Source organism: Ambystoma mexicanum, chromosome 2q, assembly GCF_040938575.1.
Source record: "Ambystoma mexicanum isolate Mex_15411 chromosome 2q, UKY_AmexF1_1, whole genome shotgun sequence".
In the NCBI taxonomy this organism is placed as follows: Eukaryota; Metazoa; Chordata; class Amphibia; order Caudata; family Ambystomatidae; genus Ambystoma; species Ambystoma mexicanum.
Window position 1 is genome coordinate 1,100,913,923 of NC_090924.1, and position 22,139 is coordinate 1,100,936,061.

At 42.9% G+C, this 22,139-nt stretch overlaps 1 protein-coding gene across 2 annotated transcripts in view; it reads left to right on the top strand.

The window, feature by feature from the left end:
• The window catches only part of VPS50 (VPS50 subunit of EARP/GARPII complex), a 2,190,829-nt gene that overhangs the window by 1,499,988 nt on the left and 668,702 nt on the right, over positions 1-22,139 (top strand). For both annotated transcript variants that reach the window (XM_069648466.1, XM_069648467.1), the window contains one exon: positions 20,257-20,347. In XM_069648466.1, the coding sequence (XP_069504567.1) occupies positions 20,257-20,347 (91 nt within the window). The remainder of the gene's footprint in view (positions 1-20,256; positions 20,348-22,139) is intronic.

Below are 22,139 nucleotides of genomic sequence, written 5' to 3' on the forward strand. Positions count from 1 at the left end.
TCCCAATACAATGGTCAGGCAATTACTGACCATCACACATACCTGACTTCCATTCCACTACCCCACACGAATAAAAGGCGTAACACGACAGCACACTCTGCGTGAGGGAAAACACGAGGAAGCAGCAGTTCCAAGATGGCAGTTTAACAGAAGGAGAAAGACAGCGAAACAGACGGGGATCGCAAGGAGGGAAGTTCCCTTGACCTTTTTGACAAGGAACCGTTACTTTCATGAAACCTCGAGAATACTAAGTGTAAAACCAGGAGACCAGGCTGAAGAATCCTGCATTGTGTGTCGGAGGTAACCGGGGCCCTCCCACGTCGATAATTAAGGTGGGGAGAATCGCCAGCTGCCACGGTCCTGTCCTTGGCTCCAACAACAAAGCAATGCCACAGCGAAATCAACACAGCCGGTGAATTGGGGAGACCGATACAAGACCGCTCTGTGTTGAAGCCAAGGTTGCAAGCAGCAACATTGTATGGCAAGTGCTGGAACGAACATTGTCTGAAATCTGCGTGATGACCAACGTGAGTAAACTTGAACTGCAGAAGATGATGAGTGATTGAACTTTGAAACCAAGATACGATGCCTTTGACAGAGTGGTCCGGCACTGTGTGTGTTCAATGGAAGGTCTCTGTAAGGTATCCTGCTGAGTGTTAACACAATTAAAAGAGTGGCAAAGGATTGTGAATCAAAGTGGTCCTGCAACGGGTCAAGCAAAATCCTGTGAACAATCAAAAGTCTTCGATATTGATACATTAAAGAAAGTTGGTCCGAGCCCAGCAGAGAGAGACTGATTGAAGATTTTGTGACAAAGTGGATATGAGCCCGCCAAAGGGGGATTCTGGGTGAACCGTGAATCACCCAAGAAATTGGATACATGAAAATCCTAAGAACATTTTGTTAAATAAGAGCTGAGCCTGGTGGATGGGATCCGAGGTGAATAGTAAATCACCTAAAGAAGTTGTGTATATGTGAAATACATAAAGAAAATGAACTTTATTGTTTGTTGCATGAGGCCCTCTGAAAGAAAAAACTTTGAACAGCAAAGATACTTTGGCACAGACGGCCGTGATGTTGAAGTTTTGAACTGCATCTTTGTGCCAGAGAAGCCAGAGAATGTGCTAAACTTGAGTGCCCCGCCTTGTCCCGTGCTGAAAACGTGGGAATGGAAGCCAACAGATTGAATATCCAAACATATGATTTCTTGAACATGTTTCTTTTGCATAACATTGTTTCCCACACTATTTGTATTTAGAAGTAAGGATTGGCAATATGTTTATTAGTATAGGCCCTTTTATTTTGACAAGACACCACTAGGACTGTATTATTATTCGATGGTCGCAGCTTGCTCCCATCTTTAGATTTAGGATTAGATAGGCGTTTTTCAAACCCAATTGAAGTTCAATAAACACCCTTGAACTGTGGTCACTTGTGTCTGGCTCACTGTTAATACCATGCCTTCGTTACACTACTCAGACCTCCTGGACTTGACTATCTGCCCACCTCTCCGGTTTCCTTGCCGCCCAGATCTCCTATCCCAGTCGGAAGGCCGGGTGCGCCACCCGAACCCAGAATTCCTCAACCTACATGCGTGGCTCTTGAGAGGATGAGATATGACTGGGACCTCTCTGCGGAGGTACTCGAGGTGCTGCTGTCTACATGCAGACCGTAAGCAAGATCTCTGTATTCTTGCAGGTGGAGATGATTTTTGAGGTGTGGTGCACGGAGCGCGAGATTGACCCGATCTCTTGCCCCACCACCACAGTGATGGAATTCATTCTGTCACTGGCCTCTTCAGGCCTTCAGGTCACCACACTCAAAGGATACTTGGCGGCTTTGAGAAAATGTGTATGGGTTTGTACCCTTGAGAGTGTGCTTTGACTACTATAAATATAAACGATGGCGAGCTGCGTCACCAATTCCACAAGGTCTGCCCATAAAGACCTTCACTGAATAAGACAGAGAAAGGGTTGGTATTGGCGATTCACGCTCTGTCTGCCAAAGTTAGATGTACAGTCTATAAATATGAAATCAAAACAATATCATCAAATGTTTCATCTGTACGTGATTTAATTCCCAAAAAGCCAGCCTGGTGGCTTTGTCTGTATTCAAAAGCTCTCTGTATCAAGGTTCTTTCTTCACAATCCCGGTTATGGCCCAATTACTGAAGGGTCTTATGAATATGTTTCTGCCTAATCCTTTTATTGTCCCTAATTGGGATCTGAACCTGGTTCTCACCTTTCTTATGGCGGTTCCCTTTGAGCCGTTACATTCTTCTTCTCTGCGACTGCTAACATTGAAAAATGCTTTTCTGGCTGCCATCACTTCGGCCAGATGTGTCCGCAGCGAGTTGCAGGCCTTTTCTTGCAAACCAACCTTTCTTCATTTTTTTCTGGGAAAAATATCTCTTAAAGTGAGACCAGGGTTCTAAGGTGGTGTCAGAATTCCATCTTTCTCAGGCGATAAATCTTCCAGTGTTCTATTCACCTCCGCACCCCTCCAAGGAGGAGGAGCGTTTTAACAGGTTGGACCTTAAGAGAGAGTTAGCTTCTATGTAGCAAAAATGGCAGAATACAGAAAAACAGACTAGTAGTTTGTAGTCTACTCCATTTTCAGAAAAGGCCTAGCTGTATCGAAGCAGACAATTGCACGATGGATCACATTGTGTATTTCGGAATACTACCATACCACAAGCAAGGAACTGCCTCCTGGCATCAGGGTCCACTCTACCAGAGGGGGCTCTACCTCTACGGCTCTTCAAAGGGAAGTACCGGTTTGGGACATCTGCTGGGCCGCAACCTAGTCCTTGCTTCATACATTCACGAAGCATTATAGCCTGGATGTAGCCTGTGGAGCTGACGCTTGCTTCGGAAGGGTGGTGTTGCAAAATGTACTGCTATAGAGCTTTCTTCCCACCTCTGTTATCTCTACTGCTTTCGGAGCTATCTGATGATGAATCTGTGGGAGAAAAGCAATCCATTGAAAGAAGAAATTTCTTACTGTAATATTCTTTCTATGGATTCTTCTCTCGCAGATTCCTCATCACACCTCCCATCCATCCCTGCTAAGAACACGTTGGCAGTATGTGTCTGCCTTCTCCTGAGAGAGTGGTGTTGGCAATGGTTCTAGGGTCTCTTGCACTTCTTGGGTGCAAACCGTGTGCCTTCCTCTTTTCCCCCCAAAAAAAAATAAAAATAAAAATGGAAGTTCTGTTTATCCCAGTTGGGATCGCTTGTTTTCTAACCCTCTGTTGGCTAGTTAGCCATCTTTTTCTCGCTGATTTTCCTCTGCAGCGGCTGAGCTCTGGAGTGGGGGGAGGTGGGAACTGAGGTACTGGACATAGTGACGCAGTATATAAAAAATATATACGACGCCCAATGTCACACTCCGAGCCAACAATCGAGCACAGAGTCAACGTGGATCGACGGCCAAGTCGAGGTCCACTATGGCCCCTGTTGAATGTTTTTCCAATCAGCTGAAGCTGGAAGGGGATATCTGTCATGTGAGGAAACTGCAGGGGAAGAATCCATAGAATTAACATTACTGTCCATGATCTACATGTGAGCGTAATAACCATTGTATATTGTGAAACACTTGAGTGTGACAGATGTGTGAATAGTAACAAATAGAAGGATAATTAGTCGTGCATTAGTAAATACACATATAGGGAAATGTGCATACACTTCCAAATGTGTTCTATATAGAAACACAAAGAGGACATTACTACAACTGGTCAGTTACACAAAACTGCATCCAGTCTGGTGTAATAAAGCCTGTGAGAAATGCAGAAACACAGATTGCACACATGTTTCACTGTGTCACACGGAACAACCGCACTCCCTATACATATGCAAGACGGCACAGCGTCACCTATCAATAGCTTGTGGTAAAGCATTCCGCTACATCCAATGTTGGTGCCCAAGTTCACAACACTGCATATTGGCGGCCTACAGTAGTGGCCTAACTTGGCTGGTTCAAACGCCTCTGTTATTTAGCACAAATTCACAGCCCTATCGTTCATCTTGGCAAAAGTGCAACAATGGTAGCTTGTCTGCAGATACATTACTTCTCCAGCATGGGGTCTGGCATGGATTCACATGCTCATGAATATTCCCCGTCGTCAGGCTGGGAATCCTCGGTAAAGAAAAAACCAGTATCAGTTTAGTTTCTGATCTGTCTTTCGTAGTAATAACCAATCACTGGTCTCTGCGTCATACTGACCACAGCCAATGACTGCCCTCTACCTAAGCACCGCCTCTGGCAGCCATCTTCAGATTTTTACCGCACGTTCATGTGTTGGGATCCTCGTGCTATTGCTCTCGAGCGTTAGTGCTATTTTTTCGCGTTTTTTCACAAAAACTCGATTTCTTTCCTTATGCAAGACTGCACAGCGTCAGGGGAGCCGACTTATGAATTTCCCGGGGGGCGGGGGGAATACAGGAAGTGACATCACTGGCAGTTATATGACCGCAAATTTGCATGTAGTCGCCAACTTGGCGCAACGCCGCACGGGGGGCGTGTGTTGGCGCGCGCAGCACAGAACAGTGGAAAAATTGGCTAGCATGCACTGCATATATACGAAAGTCAAGAAAGGAGATTTAAGCCTTCGAGTTGCATTCCAGTAAGACATCACTGCCCCTACTCCACCGCTCCATAATCGTCCAGCAACACAACTAGGATGGGAGAATGAAATGCTTGCTAAACAGAAGGTACAGCTGCAAGGTAGAGTACCACCACCACCACCAAACAAAAGTTCCCAATGCAAGGGAAACGAGAAGTAAAGATGTTTCCCGATTAAAAACTACCAAGCAAGACGTGTGTGGTGCCATAGTTAAGTAAAACATCAACAATTCAAATTTACAATAGTGCTGCTGTAGATTGGCCAGCCACAAGTGAAATTTGCTAAGATGTTACCTCTGGTTAACCAGATAGAGTTAAGGATGTATCTTAATCTTAAACCTTTTAGTGGACACATCAGATGAGCTGCTGAAGTATAATGCAGTCCTGACTGAAGTATAATGCAATCAAGTGTGATTTCAGACTTGGAGGGGAAGAGTGTTAATGCTTTTAACATTGTAGTTTACCAGAAATTCTGGTAAAGTAGTGTACAATGTTAAAAAGCAGTTACCCGGGCTCACCCTGCACCCAGGTGATGTTTGGGACTGATGGAAGCACTCGCGTCTAAATGTTGTAGCCATGGTTGTCTCCATGTTTTAAAAACTCCCACTTTCCGGGTTTTCAACATTCATTTGAAACACCCCTTATTCAAGAAATGAAGGAGTCAGTAAAAAATCCAATGCTGAAAAGCCTATTTCGCACAAGTAGTAAGACCCAAAGGGTAAGAGCGACTGTATAGTAGACCATGCTAATGTAGGATACTCCAGGATTACCTTCAGTCAAAATTCACCCACTGCAATGTTCCTAAATTCAGATTGCAGAGTAGTGTCCGACTGAACCTCAATCAGCTCTTCCTGGGCATCAAATGGATGATGCACCACCTCCTCTGCCAGAAAAGTCTGCATCACATAGTCATTAATGCCAGCATTTACTTCAGGGAAGTATTCATCAAAGCTGGACCTTAATGATGCTAGGTGGCTTGCCCAGCTCCAACTGTTCTTTTGCAAAGGTCTAGCTTCCTCTTGAAGGCAAATACTTTTTTATTAATTCTTTCCTCTGTGTTCCCATGTGCACAGGAATGCCCCCAAAGGGGGGATTGGGAGTTTCTGGGGTGGTGAGTTCTAGTGGTCTTAGTTTCCTTTATAAAATACACAAATCACATAGTATGTCAACCAGACAATGTATCATTGTGTACAGCTTAAAGGGGGCCACCTGATCCAAAGCAGCACACTAGGAGATGTATTTTGGAACAATCAACATTGTAAACACACCACTAGTTTAGATTGTAAAGAGAGCTTGTGCTGCAATTACAAGCACCCAGTTAATAAAGTCCAGACTTAAAACACTTGATCAGCATTCAGTGAGTAAAATAACCTTATAAAAATAAAATGCAGCTTTGCATAAAATTACAGAGAATTTTGGGATTATGGGGGGTAATACCGCTGAAATCCACCATGGAGTCCTATGGACTCCAATTAATGGGGACTAACACTGCCTACCACCACTTGTAACCCGGCAGTAATACCGCCAGACCAAGTGGCAGTAATGGTAGTACATTTTGGTGGTATCTCGGCAGATTTATATGCCACACAGAGACATCACCTCTCTCCATGTTGTCTTTTATTGTAAAGTGGATTATCAAGTTTCAGACCTGTAAAATACCCCTGTCTCCTCAGGTGACTCAGACCCCCACCATTCCATCCTACATAAACTTGATGCCCCCAGGCTGTTCTTCTAGTCTACTTTTATTCTACCCATGTAGATCCAGGAACGTCATACTCCTGTTACTTTCATGGATTATTTTACTTCCTGTTCCTTAAAGCCAGGGGTCTTAAACATGTGGCTCTCCAGATGTTTTGGACTACGACTCCTATGATCCATCACCATTGACTATGCTGGCTGGGGCTGATGAGCATTGTAGTCCAGCACATCTGCAGAGCTAAAGGTTGCAGAACCTGGCGTCCAAGCAGAGGCCTGGAACTACATACTGCCACAAGCACCTTATCATTTGACTCTGGCTCTGAAATAGAGACTTTATGCCGGCCCTTTACCCACAAACGCTGGTTGTTAATATTATACCTTGGAGCTGCACACGTTAATAGCACTAGTGCAAGAAACGTTCAGGACGGGCGGTAAAAAGACTTCTGTGGGTCTTATGCGGCCTATGAGTTCACAGGGTTTGGTTGACCGGGGAATAGCACATGAGGCATGGAGTTGGGGCAGGATGGCAGGTTAGCTGCTGGCAACCTTTCAGGTGGCAACCGTAAACCCATGAAGAGGGAGCGGAGATGTGCAGTGCTTCTTTGCCCCCCTGATTCTCTGATTTGTCAGAGCTACATTTTCAAAGCCTCTCTCTGAATGGAGCATGAGTGCATTCATCTCGCAGTTGACTCACGCAGTTATTGTTCTGTCTGCATCTTTCATTTGTTATAAAACAGCACCCAAGGTTGGTGGCTCTCAGGGGGTAGGGAGCCTGGGACGCTCCAAGGACAATGAACTGGCAGCCAGGGGGTTTTAGCATTGCGCTACTTTTGTAAACAAAATGAACCCCAAAAAATCTTTTTTTTGTGACTGCACCAGTAAATCATCAAGAATCGATGACTGGGAGAGAGGCTGCAGGAGAGCGATTCCCCCTAATTTGTATGGTACAGTAGCACAGATAGGATAAAGAGGTTGGTTGGCTCTCGACTTACATCTGTTCAGTAGCACACCTGGGAGTGGGTAGTTGAACTGGCTTTGGGGTCCCCGTTTCTCTGTGATAGCATACTCTTGAGGGCATACTTTTTTAATGAACATTTAATTGCAACTGCATGTGTATACCAAGTGCTTAATTTGTAAAACAGTAGGTGCCTGTGCCCAAATATGTTCTAGCACTTCTGTGACACTTGGGCAGTTCCACACCACTGCTGCCACCCAGGGTCGGACTGGGACAAAAAATAGGCCCGGTCACCCAGAAAAAAGTGGCCACCCTCAAAAAAGTCACCTCAAAAAAGTGGCCCACCCCTCGCCTCACGACACTTGACCTCTGATGATATCACCGCGAGTGATGTAATTTGTCCCCACACCAAAGTGACATCCCGGGAAGCGATGAAACACAACCTTTCACCCCTTGACAAAATAGGAAGTGGCATCAAATAGCATTGTTCCTAAGTAAACTACACTACGAAAAATTTGGTTATGATTTCACTAAGGTGATATACATTTCATACAAGAATGGATCACCATACGTATCATTAATATCTGTGTGTATAGATCCATATTGTCAAAATACTGTGACTCCAAGGCCACATGATAATATGGTATTATATAGCACTTGCTATTTTTTATAGAACAAATATGCATACAATATCACCCAACCTGTGTTGGTACTTATATGGACCCAAGAAGGATGAAAGGTTTTTGAAGAATAAAAAATGAAAAAATAAATTTGAAAAAAATGAATTTTTCCGAATTTTTTTTTCAAACCGGCCCAAGCATGGCCTGAAACCGGCCCTTCTCCCCAGGGACAATTTCGGCCCGGCCAGGGGCCAATCAGACCCTGCTGCCACCACCCATAGTGCGACAGGGTCCGGGCCTTTGTGGGGCCTCAGGCTCCATTAGGAGCCTATTCATGAAGACAAAAAAAAAGCACACACCTTCTTTTGCCGTGATGACCATCATCAAGGCAAAAGAAGGTGTGCGCTTTTTCTTTTGTCTTCATTAATAGGCTCCTAATGGAGCCTGAGACCTCACAAAGGCCCGGCCCCTGTCGCACTAAGCATGTGTGGCAGGGGCCGTGGATCGGGTTGCCGCTTGTTAATGAAGCAACAGCCCGACCCTTTGGTCATTTTTCAAACTGTGGATGCGCCCCCCCACCACTCCCCCATGAGGCTGCGGCCCACCAGAGGGGCGCGCCCCACAGTTTGAATACCGCTGCGCCTAAGCCCTCCACTCCAGGACCAATAACCAATGAGTCCTAGATTGGAGGGCTTAATCGCACATTTTCGCGATTATACCCGGCCGGAGAGAAGTGATGCAGTATCGATGGCGAAAGGGCCATCGATGCTGCATCACTTCTCTCCGGCGGAGGGGGTCCGGGGGGGTTCTCAGCCCCGACTTGATTTTGCGGGGGGCTCGGGCCCCGTAGCCCCCCGTACTCAGCGACCCTGTGTGTCACCATCTTAAACAGCTCCACTGGCCCCTGCAAAATGGCCGCTGCTTTATGGAGAGAAAGGACGTACTACAGAATTTGCTTGGCCATTAGCAGCCCTTTTGTCTTGGTCTCAGTAAGCTGCAAGTTGAAATGCATGTTGATGAGTTCAGTGCCACAATGGTTTCGAAGGTAAGTGGGTGTCAAGCACGTGTTAAAGAGATCTGTCTCATATGCTATGCCACAGTTCCAAATCCTTGCAAGCTTGATTTAGCATTGCCACCTTCTCAGATTGATTAACCTGAGTAAATACATTGTTTTAACTGCTGTGCCACAAAGCAATACACCTGTGCCAGAAAACGTAACTTCTAAAAATGAACATGACATTACTATAGTGCAGGTCTAGAGCTTGGTCTCTCCAAATAAGGGTAGTATGAACTGGATGAGAGCACAATGTATTAGTCAGGAGAGGTGACTTGGTAATCAAATTAGATATAGCAGAGTCAAAGCTCAAGGCCCATATTCTAGCTTTGCCATCAGACTGCATATTACTGTGCTGTCTTCGGTGAAGGGGTTTGGTTTCTAATATTCTGATTGCTTTGTTTAGCCCATTGCCTGCTCTTTCTTCATTTGGGCCCAAAAAGACAGGAGGGAGCCAACCCGATGTCACAGGCCTCTTGCACGTTTATTTTAAGGTCTGCTTGCTTGACACAAGCACGGTTTGCTTTTTTCAATTTCTAATGTTCTTCGTCACACCATGAATAATAATGTACACATTTGTGATAATTACAGTCATCAAGAGAACTTATCACAAACTTTCTTTCAAATACACTCGACAACCAACATGAGATCTTTTGTCTGCACGTCGATTTACTCCATTAGAGTCAATAAAATCATGTTTTTATTTGTATGTGGTTTATTACAAACCTATAAATGAATAAGCGAAGAATAAATAAAAATGAAAAGTAACAGATACAAATATACGGGTGACAACAATGCCACCCCCATTAATTACATAAAATATTACAAAAATGGTAAAAATGACTTCACATTCATGATAAAAAAACGTTCCATTCAATAATATCTTTCCTTCTTAATTATTCTGGAATAGCTACTTAATTTCCAGCATAGTATGAATGTACAGCAGAGCAGCAGTACTTCCTTTTTTTTTATTTATTAAGTTGTTTTAATCAAGAAACTTGATTTTTCAACAAATATCATAGTTAATATTTTTAAAACAGTTAGTAAAATACAAAATATTAAGATGAAGAAATAGTTGAGAAATTGTAACAATAACTTACAAGAATTTCGGAATATTCACAACGACATTAATAACAATAGGATATACAATAATTGATGACATTTTTAAAAAGAAATCATATCATTCACATTGTTGATGTGTAATCACAAAAGTTATCAATCCATCAACGAAAACCTCTTTAATAGTTCGCTATATATGTTTACAATTTTCTATGATTTGATCTTTTATCTTGGAATTTTAAACCATAAAGGTAATTCAAAATAGCGTACTTAATTGAGTATTGGAGTGAAACAATAGTTCCGACAATTTTTCGGTTGTTGTTATAACATAATCTTGTAATAGATGTTTAAAATGCAAAAGTCTCTGCTTGAGAAGTGATGGACATTCTGCACATAAATGTTTCAAGGATTCAATGGCTATGCCGCAGAACCTACATGGAAGCTCGTCATCAGTTAATAATTTACGATTATGCAATATTTCGTGAGTCGGCCATAAATTTAAGCGAAAGCGCAGGAAATCATTTCGCAGTCGAGAATCGGGAAAAATCAAGTATTTTTCGGTGGATCCATAACTTTTAACGTTAAAGGGATTATTGGCAAAAGAGCGGTATTGATTACACGCTCTTCTGGTTTGTATCCAATCAAACTCCCATAAGCGCACCTTGGCTTTGTTTGGATTAGCTATCAAAAGGGATGTAGAAATGCCTGCATTGGTAATGATTTCCTGTACCTGTGTTCGCCAAGTGAAAGGAAATGTATCTTTTGAGGTTAAAAGATACCTTGCAATGATGTTAATGAGGCCATTTTTGTTCTCAGCCATCAGGCATTTCCTGTAGAAAGTACACATTTTCCACTTATGCATAGCATATAGGGACAACAAACCCAATTCATGCCTTACAATACATATTGGCTGAGATAACGGGAGACCTAGCACTCGTTTCCAATAGCAACCCTCAAGTAACGACCAATGATGGTAAGATTTTTTTAGGGCAGCTTCCGTACCATACATTATAACTGGAACACATTTTTGCTTATAATAAGTTATGATGGGATTTATTGAAAATTTGCAGTATTTAATTTTAATTAAACGTTCCTGGGACACTGCTGTTAGTACTTTTTGCTTGATTCTCAATTCATCAGGATTTGAACTGCAGTTGTGTGTGACAAGGGTGCCTAAATAGATATAAGATGGCACTATGCTTACAGTTGTTAGTTGAAGGGGCCATTGTTGTTTGGTGTAACGTTGTCTAGATGTTCCGAATTGTATGACTTTAGTTTTTGATATGTTAACAGTTAGACAATTTGCTGCTGTATATTTATCCAAAATTTGCAATAGGATGCATTTGCAGTCTTTGAGAGAAGCACCATGTCATCTGCATATAGTAGATGTTTAACGTGGGAGTTATTGATTTTTGGCAAATCGAAATGGCAGTTTCAAAGTCCTCTCTTATGTCCGAGATGAAGAAATTAAATATCGCTGATGCCAGTAAACAGCCTTGCTTCAAACCACGTGCAGTTATTATTGGTTCAGATAGTAAGCCTTCGTGGTTCAATCTAATTTGTATGGATGAACCACTGTGTAATTGAATAATCCACTTCAAGACGTGCCAGGGGCAGCCTCTGTCCATGAGTTTTTTTAATAATATTTCACGAGGTATGGCATTAAAGGCCATACGAAAATCTATAAACGCCCTGTACAATGCCTGTTTTCGCTGGCGAGCTTGGTAGATGATTGAGTTCAGAGTGATGACATTGACAGATGTGTCTAACCCTGGCAAAAATCTGGTCTGAAATGGATCACGCAATTTACACACATCCAGCCATATATTCAATTGTTTTAGTACTAGGCGGGCGAAAAATTTTACCTGGACAATCAAGGAGGGCAATAGGGCGGTATGCTGAGGGGTCCGCTCTATTGCCCTTCTTGAAAATGGGGACTATGATAGAATGTTTCCATGAATCTGGTATACTGCCCTTTGCAAAAATATGAGAAATAAATTGTGATGAGTATGGAGGACCACTCATCAGGGTGATCCTTGAGCATGCCATTGTGCAAGCCATCTGGGCCAATGGCTCTCGATCGACTTATATTTTTAATACATAGAAGAATATCTGCAAAGACAAGTGGGAAGGCATGCGAAGTTGCCATATTAATTGAACTCAAATCAAAGTCTGGAAACGGGGATTGGAACAAGGCATTAAAGTGGTCATGCCATTTGTCGTTAGTTACAGCAGATGTAAGTATGGCTGTTTGCGATTTAAAGGTGGCAATGTTCAAGCAATTCCAGACACCACTAGTTGATTTGGTGAGTATCTGTTTCAACATTTCTTCTCCATTCTTTTGATAGTGAAGGGCTCTCTCACTTTTCAACCAGCATCTATAAATTGCTTTCAATTGTCTTTTAAGCGCTGATCTATTGGCCAGTGGTTCAAACTTTAAATTGCGTATGTCTTGTCTAAGTTTAGTTTTTTTCTGCTGAAGAATTGGGTTATATGTGTATTGGTGCTTATATCTGATAGTATGATCTGGCAATTTGATCTGCTTAAAGAGCTGCATCATACTAACATAAGACTTGGAAGAGTTATCAGTTGAAGAATTGAAACAACTAATCAATGCACGATTGTAATGAACTCGTTTCTCAGGGTTCCATTGTAAGCGAGAGCCGCTATTATTCACATATAAAGAGGACAAATAAATAGATTTATAAACAGGGCGCTGACCAGATGGTACTTTGAGCAGCATAATAAGTTTGTGGTGATCACTGGCCGGAGAGGGTACTACCTGTAGAGATTCAACCTGGGAGAAGTAATTTTTGTTGATATAAATATAGTCTAGAGTTGCCTGTCGCGACAAATACGTCCAAGTCGAGCAGCCAGGTACATCACCAGGCACAGAATTATTAACCATGATAAATCCTCTTTCTTGCATGATGTTAGACCACATTAATTCTTCAGGCATATATTTGTTAGTATCGAATGGGAGGATATGTAAATTTAAATCACCGAGAATGATAGAGCATGTAATGCTAGCATCGGCAGCTATAATATCAAGATGAGCAGATAGGCAGGTAAAGAAGGAATCGACTGATACATTTTGTCTACTCCAATATATATTTACGATGGCTAAATTGAACTCGCCTCGAGTCAATTTCACGCTCTGAAAATAAGGAGATGAAGAGGGATATTGTGTAATACTAAAGCCACAATCATGCTTAATGGCTATAAGTAGGCCACCAGAAGGGCGCCCCATTAACTTCTTGATTGCAGGTGTCGAAACAATTGCATGTGAGGTCCAACATGGGGTCTCTGTGAGCCATGTTTCCTGTAGAATCAGCAAGTCATATTGGTTCATTTTGCCATCTATTGAATTAATAAAGTGGGCATGACCTTTAGTGTTCCAGCAAAGAAGGGTGATGGAGCCTATGTTGTTTTCTAGTTATGAATGTGTACCGCGGTCTTGTGTGCTTGATATTCTTGAATTTTGAGAAAAGATGTAGTTTTAGTTACATCATTTTGTCGGGACTGATAAATGGGAATTTGCGATTTCTCAATTTTATGAGCACTCGGTTTGGATTCCTGAGACAGAATAAAACCCATATCAAAGAAGACCATCCTTGCTTGCCAAAGTAAATCAAACACCAGACCTGAGCGGACATGTATTCTGACTTCCGCTAGATCGTTTAAATTTGTGAATTCCACCAAATCGATGTCAGAAGTAGAGAGTTTTTTCAGTTGTGGTACATCAGAGCAAATATTCAAAATACTTGTCCTGTTGAGAACATAGTTGGGAAATGGTGATGCGCGACACTTTAAATTAAGGGAGTGAAGTCGCAGTTTACCTGGAACACGCAAATCTTGCAAATTTGCTGTTCTTTTGCAGACTTGCGGATCACTAGTCCTGTTTAGATTTTGCTGATGGACCTTTTGTTTGTTTGTAAGATTAAATTCTTGAGGTGGAATGCACATTTTGGGAAAATTTGGCGGTAAGGGAATTCTATAATCTCTATCACAGGATTTAAGTTCGATCATATATTGGTCGATGGATGATTTAATATAGTCTTGTACCTCTTGTGGCGAGGCTGTGAATATAGGATTCGATTAATTTTGAATGTGGGTGACACCATTGCAAGCCGCCTCAGAGATTTCTTGCGCCTGTGGCCAATCTATTGAGGCGGCGAGGACAGATTTATTCTCAGCCTTGTCGGAAGTCAGGTCAGTGGGTAGTAACTCACTCAAGTCCTTAGGGGGGCATATGATTAGGGATGGTGCCTTCGGTTGGTCCACCAATTGAGATGGCAAGATAATTTGGGAAGTTGGTAGTGAATGGAGAGTATAAGCATGGATTGAAGCTCTTATTTCATCTCGCAATTGAGACATAATAGATTCAGTTTCTTGCTGCAAGCTAGTTATAGGTATAGATGCGGCAGTGCCAACGAGACCAGACTGCTTAGTCATTGCGGTGGAGACATTGGTGACTACAGTTGGAAACATGGTGAGTGGATTAGAATTCGGAAAAGTAGTCTGTTTCGCAAGGGTCACTAGATCATCAAGTGTCTTGTATGTGGCCACTGTTGGAATCTTAGCTGCAGGAACGCTAACAGGGAGTGTATTTATAGGAGATTCTAGCCGAGTAGGGATTTTAATATATTTACGTGCAGTGTCTTTGGATTTTGGACAGTGTTTTTTTTTTTTACTTGATCTCTTCATCCTTTTCCAATCTTTTCTTGAGCGGCGAGCTCCTGTTGCTTTATTTGATAAAATTGCCGATGATTGCGTAAAAAGATCAAATATGTTTGTTGACTTTTCAGTGATTGCTTTGGGGATCTGTAGTGGGTCTGGCTCAGACACTATTTGAATTTCTTCAAAATCTAGCTGAGATTGAATAGGATTACAATTGTTGGGTGGATCATGTGCTGCAGAACGTGATTGTGCAGTTTTGATAAGTGAAAGTTGCATCACATTGTCAGCCCCTGGTATACTTGATTTACTGGAGGGCGATGTTGGTAGTTGTATTTCTTTGTTGTTAATACTAGTCGTAGTCCCAGGATATGAGGTTTTGATGCAAAGTTGTTCAATAAGTTTGGTCTGGTATGAAACTTTATGATCTAACAATTCATATAATTTTGCAACAGTCAATAAAGCAGTATTCATGGCAGTCAGTGTGTTATTAAGCGCCAGGGCCTCAGGAAATGAGTAACATTTATCTTGGGATTTGTGTATGAAAAAATCTGACGGTCGACCCTCTTCATGAAATCTAATACGCCGTGGAATAGGCGCAATAAAAGATGGAGATTCGTTGATAGTTTGATTATGAGTTTTGTCTAATACTGGAGACGAAACAGAATTCAAATGATTAGAACGTGAGGATGGGCCAGGGATAGCAGGTACTATTGTATTGTTATGTGACTGGTCCTCTTGCAATTGGATTAAGTCACCTGTATTTGAACATATATAGTACATCAGTGCTAGGACAGGTTGAATTGTGTGATAAATTAATGGATTCCATAGTGTCTTCGCCCACCTCTCCCAATATTCGCAATTGCTCATGCGCTTGCCGTAGATTGGCCTGTGCAGCTACAGAACACTGTATGGGTGCCAAAGGCAATATTGAAGTTTCTTGTACCTGAGGGAAATCAATGTTTTGTGCGTTGGTTATCGCCTGAGTTTTATGAACAGGAGAACGATATTTCTGTTTATTTAAATTGAGCTGAGAGGTATCATGTATGTCTCCCGCTAAACATGCAGACTCTAATGTGGTATCTGTAACTTCTGCATGACTACTTGTAGATGGAGCGCATCCAGCAGAATGACACATGGTTAAGATGGTACTAGGTAGATCGGTAGGAATGGAACAGGTAAGTGGGATGTATGTTTGCTGTGCAGGTTGGGATATTGCTGAAGGTAAGGTCTCTGTGGCACTGGTAACATGTGAAGACGCAGTGTCTATTTCTGTTGTAATTATCATAGGCACAATAGGGCAAGACAACGTTCTGCCCATTGATTTTTCACAAATTGTTTGGGAGTGGGCAGTAGCAGCACGCATTATTTGACTTTGAAAGTTAGGAGAGGTGGGGGTAACAAATGACAAAATGGATTGCTTTAAAGAAGAGCGGGAAACAGCAGTAAGAGGGCCTGGAACCAAGTTCAGCATACCTGTTTTCAAAGTATTTTTCACCATAACCATGGTGTTCTGCTATACAATAGTAAAAACTTGAAGATAAGTAATTACGGTATATGCTAAAATAAATGATAATAAAATCCTATGTTAAATAACAATTCTCTCAGCTTGTAAGAATATCAACTATGATTATAATGCCTTGGGAACGCCCGATGGCTTGAGGAGCAGCCTTAGTCCGTCTCTCCTCCCCACAGTTCAATTGCTAATTAGTGATCTAGACGATTTACCTACTTTTGAGCCACCCGAGCCAAACAGCAGCAAAACAGTTCTTTAAATATAAAATGCAGTGCCCTTTACTCCGCAGTCGGGATTAACGCCACAAGGGTGGCTGTGGTGGATTTTGTGGTCGGGAAGGAGTCACGTGACAACTCACGTGACGTGACAACTCACGTGATCGACACTGGGCTCCTCCTCCTCCAGGAAGTCACGCTGGCAAGAGTATCCCTGCACTCGCAGTGCCAACAGTAAATAGAAACAAAAAGCGAGCGTATCAGTTCCTTTAGCGATGAACACGCCGCTCGGGCGGCCGGGGCGGATTTTGTGGTCGGGAAGGAGTCACGTGACAACTCACGTGATCGACACTGGGCTCCTCCTCCTCCAGGAAGTCACGCTGGCAAGAGTATCCCTGCACTCGCAGTGCCAGCAGTAAATAGAAACAAAAAGGGAGCGTATCAGTTCCTTTAGCGATGAACATGCCGCTCGGGCGGCTGGGGCGGATTTTGTGGTCGGGAAGGAGTCACGTGACAACTCACGTGATCGACACTGGGCTCCTCCTCCTCCAGGAAGTCACGCTGGTAAGAGTATCCCTGCACTCGCAGTGCCAGCAGTAAATAGAAACAAAAAGCGAGCGTATCAGTTCCTTTAGCGATGAACACCATTTAACATTCTCTGCCAGGAATAAAAAGTCTGCAAATTATCAATGTCATGCACACATTTGCCAACATATGTGTCCCTGAGAGGCCATAAATTAAAACATTCCACAAATAAGTGTTCCAATGACTCCACATTTCCTGCTTCCTGCAACGACGACAGGATCTAGGCAACTAACTTGTGTCTTACATCCAATAATTCCATAGTCGGTACAAGGTTAACCCGAGCCTCATAAAAGGGGTTCTCGAATTTGCTTAAATAAGGATGCAATCATTTAGGCAATGTCTGTTCCTTCTGTTGGTGTAAATGGAGCCTAGGCACAGGTGTACGCACACATCTTGTCAGGAGTTATTTTCCTTCCGACTGCAGGTTGGTGGATGTTCATTAAACACTGTTTAAGTGCACAGTGGTGCCGTGCATCCATGTTAAGCGCTCCTTGCCACTTGGGGCCCTCACCCATCAAGGAAAGTACTATGAGCCTCTGCAGAAAGGCCTGGTGCTAAAGCAAACACAAGTAAAGGCCAGTCTGAGCCGGCATAGTCCCGGCTCTCGCCCAAGTAGGAGTCTTTGACAGCCATCTATGGCAAAGTATTTAACACCTTTAATTGTGGATGCATGAATGTTATGCACAGCACCAAGATACTTGCATGACTACAAGCAGCTGACTATCACATGTGTGGAAGTCTGAAAGAATTGCGGACATACATAGCTCCGTTTACAGCGAGTTCAAGTGGTGCCGTAGCAGGTGTGAAATAAACCAGTGTTGGCTGTTTAGGTTCACCTCATATTGTGTTCTGGTCCATATAGTGCTGCATTTATAGCAAGGAGAAGAATGCACATGCCACGCTATTCAAATAGAAGGGCTTCTAGACCATGATTTGAAGGCTCTTTTCTGGCATATTTTTAAGAAACATGAGTGTGCATGAAGGAATCATTTTAGGTGAGAAAAGTGCATTGTGTTTTGTCTGCGTTTATATTTTACGCACTCTTTGCTTTTTTATGGCACTTTACATTGTTCCTCACATCACACAAGATGCATGCCCTTGTCAAACAGTGGCTGCAAGAAGGTACCCTTATCACACCGTTTTTTTGTTGTGTGTCTCGAAAATAATCGTAAAACTGGACAGTGGAAGTGGGCAGCATTTGATGAAGGGTTGAATTGTTTATTTTAATTATTTAAAAATATTCAATGTCCTAGTGCAGTTCGAACTTTGACCTGGTTAGTGGGAGCATGTGAAAGAAACACCCCAATAAAAGACATATGTATCCTATAGTTGTGGGGTCCCCCCTCTGGGTTGGCTTGTATGATATGCAGGCCCAAAACCTGGAAACCAAAATCCTGGCTATACCACTGAGGCTGGCAGAGAGCAAACTCTCTCCTGCCAGACCTAAAAGTTAGGAATCCGTGGAAGGAAGATGGTTTTTGTCGAAAGCATTGATTGCCTAACCCAAGTCATTTGATATTAATGATGAGTCTTTTATATGTAACAGAGCCAACCCCATAATCGGCCCCAAAGAATCAGGAGCTTTTTGTGCTCAAATAACGTACCCCATAATGTATGACCATTCTTATGTACTCACTGGAAACTGCCTCGTGATCTGCCTGCCGCACGATTTATGATCCTCATTAACGCTGCATAACTTTCCCCAGACTGTGCCTTGCCTAGGAATGTTGAACCCCTAACCATGCCATAAACATGTTCAGTAACATGGGCCACGGCCGTGTAAACATATCCTGTTCTGTTCACCTGCTAGCAGAAAAACACTTATGCGGCTTCACCCCTGTTCTGATGTTTACTCCGATTCATTTAGGGGCGGTAGGGACAACTGAAATAGCTTCAGCCTGATTGTTCTGTTTTAATCTTGCAGAAATCGTGTTTCATTATATTGCTGAATGATTGATAATTGGCTCTGGTCTGCCATTTTTAGTTTTGACTACAAACACCCATAAGCCGAGACTATTGCATTAGCGTGCATTAGCCTAGAAGGGAGATGACATGTGAGGGCGGACCCACAGCCTGTAGGTGTTACCCTCCCATTGTCTTCCTTTGGCCATACTAATTCCGATGGCCATTCCCACCCACTCCACGCCCCCAAACACATCCTTCTGGGATCTCTTTGAGCCCAATCTATCAATCCAAAGCCTCAAACTTTAGCCTGTCAGAGTTATTTCTAAACAGTTCGCTGAGAATTAATGGTTTAAATGCAGCAGTAAATGGCTAATGGTGTGATAAATATGTCTTAACCAAATGTGCCGCCAGCCACTTCATTATCATATGTTCCTTGTACTGAAGTCCTGTTAACAACAAGCATTGACAAAGCCAGCACCTGGGGCTTATGTCAATTGTTAAATAGACATTTGCCAGGCACTACTATCATATGTCCCGGTAATCACACCATGTGCCAGCTATTGCGATTTTATGGCCAGGTAGTAGCTTGATATCAGTACCTAGCAAATGCCTATCACACATCCAAACGAAGCCCAAACAGTTGGCTTTATCTATGCTTGTCATAAGCAGTATTCGGTAGTCTCAGGGTGGTTTTCTTTCCAGCCACTGGGAGGAGACAAATGTATTTATCCAGCAACAACTGTTTTGGATTGTAAAATAATACTTTGCGATGAAAGACAACACTCTGTTTGACAAAAGGAGAAGGGACATACTTGGAGTCAAAGTGGCCTTATTTGTATTTGCCATAACCAATCTTGTAAGCCACATGAACCAAGCTCCAGTGAGCAGTGCAAGGCTTTGCAGATAGCGTTTGGGGGCGAAGTAGTACTTCGAACAAGCGGTGCGGTACATACAACAGTATGGCCTGTTGGGCTGGGTCACAAGTAATGTCCCACATAGAACTGGCACAGACCACTGCCACTTTACATTTGTTTTCCGTAGGTTTGTGCTTACACATACATTCACAACTTGCAGCAGAGCAAAATAAAGTGAATAACCTAGAGTCTCTGATGTGTTTCGGTCTAGAGTGCAGTTCCCAAGGTTAGCAACTACAGCAAATCCCGACCCATCTCCTCCTGACTCTTAGCCTAATATATCATTTAATGGAGAACTGTTAAGGCGGGGTTGGGGTTTGGGGGGTTGTGGGTGGGGTTAAGGGATGTGGTGCCTAAAGCGCTCTGCTGAAAACACTTATATTGCACATTGCTTTTACCGAGTTTCAAACCAGGGTTTTGGTTTTGTACTTTCAGAACTCGTCTTGAAGAACTCCGAATGTTCTTAGAAAATGAAACCTGGGAGCTTTGCCCAGTCAAGTACAATTTTAGCATTTTACAATTGCACGTAAGTGATATTTTATTTTATATTCATGCACCTATGAACCGCATTAATGGTAATTTTACTGTTGCACTGAAGCAACACTCATTTCAACATGATATAAAAGTTGACGTTTGTACACTTCACAACAAGCTAAGATGTTCCCGTTTACTTTTCGGGACTGGCTTACACAAATGACAGGAATACTCAGTTAAGGGTTCTGGTGGAATCTGAGAGCAACAATAAAAACTTGAACATGTAAAAGTTGCCTTTTATCACAATAAATACCAGTGAGCAAGTGAGCGCAGATGCCATGTGAAATACTACCGAGGAGGCATCTTTGCGCTCCTCCTCGCTCTGGTCACTGACTGCTGCCATTTTGGATCGCTCCTGCTTTGGATACAACTAGACACTGCAACCCTTCTAATGGAACCCTTCTTCCCACAGATTCCGCAATTTTTGATATTCTGTCACCTGCGCCAGCTGCCTTTGGGAACTCTCTGGGCACTAGGGGACACAGTGTCGCTCTTTTTCGGCTTGGCTCTGCGCCTCTATGCACCCTGCGCCGTACGTGACATCGGGGCTAATATACATGGAGCTACTGCACCCCATGTCATGACCTCTGTTCCTTTTTGCCGCTCACTCGGCACACTCCTGGAAAACCGCTAATCTTAGCTATTCTACACTCTCAGGTCTAATACTGGTTGGGCTTCGACCTTCCAGGCCCAAGCCCATTGTGGAAGACAGATGCCTATCTTCTAACCCTTCAGAATCTATTTATACTGCCTCAGGGAGGAACACGACTCACGGGACTATGGGTCATGCCAATCCATACACCCAAAGGCCTTAATGGAGTGGGCCACAACACATTTGCCACAGATGTGACAAAAGGACTCAATTGAAGTCGCTGGGCGTGGAGCGGAGGAGAGAGGAAGGCCGCTCCCCAAATCAGAAAGACAAGAAGAAAAAGCAGGTGGGGGTTAAACATACTATCTTGGTTTAGTTCAAACATGGACGGCTCATGGTACTGATGTTTTTCTTAATTTAGAATATGCAGTGCACAATTGCCCAATCCACCCAGAAGAAATGGAATAGTTAGCTCAAGTATGTCTTAGGTGACACACATTGAGGATTTTGGCACAACTCTGTCACTCTTATGGGCATGATATAATATCCAGATGTTCACATCCTAGGGGCGATCCCCAAAATACAACTTGGAAAGTCACTACACCAGAGGTGGTTGATGCTGAGAAATGTTGGCTGGGGGCCATGGGGAGGTGTTTCTTTGACATCTCAGCAATGTGAAGCTTTTGCGACTCCCGTCTGGTTTCCCCCTTTCCCTTTCACTTGTTTTTAAATACTTTTTCTCAACTCTTTTTAATTACAGAGACTGATAATTGGCAGTGTGACATACCAATACATACCTGATCACAATGTAAATTAATGGGCAGATGTCTAGAAGTGGTGTATTGATACCCACTTTTTTGTTTTCTTTTCCTCCCATACCCTTCTTTTCTTTCTTTACTGGTGTTTTTGCTTATTTGTTCTTCACTTTCCCCTTTTTCTGCCCTGTCCTCTTATTTCTGTCTCTTTCTGTTTTGTTTTGTTTATCTAGACATCCAAATTGCTAATTCACGACTCACACCAACGCAACCCCAAATGGGGTATTGTATGTCCTGAAGATGACTTTGGTACAGAAAACATGAACAGTACTAATAGCTGAAACGCAAGTCGACACATTTTGTCTAAAGTTCTGCTCAAACTGCAGAAAGTTGGAGCAGTCACCTGGAGTGCAAGGGACAATGTTCATATCAAAACA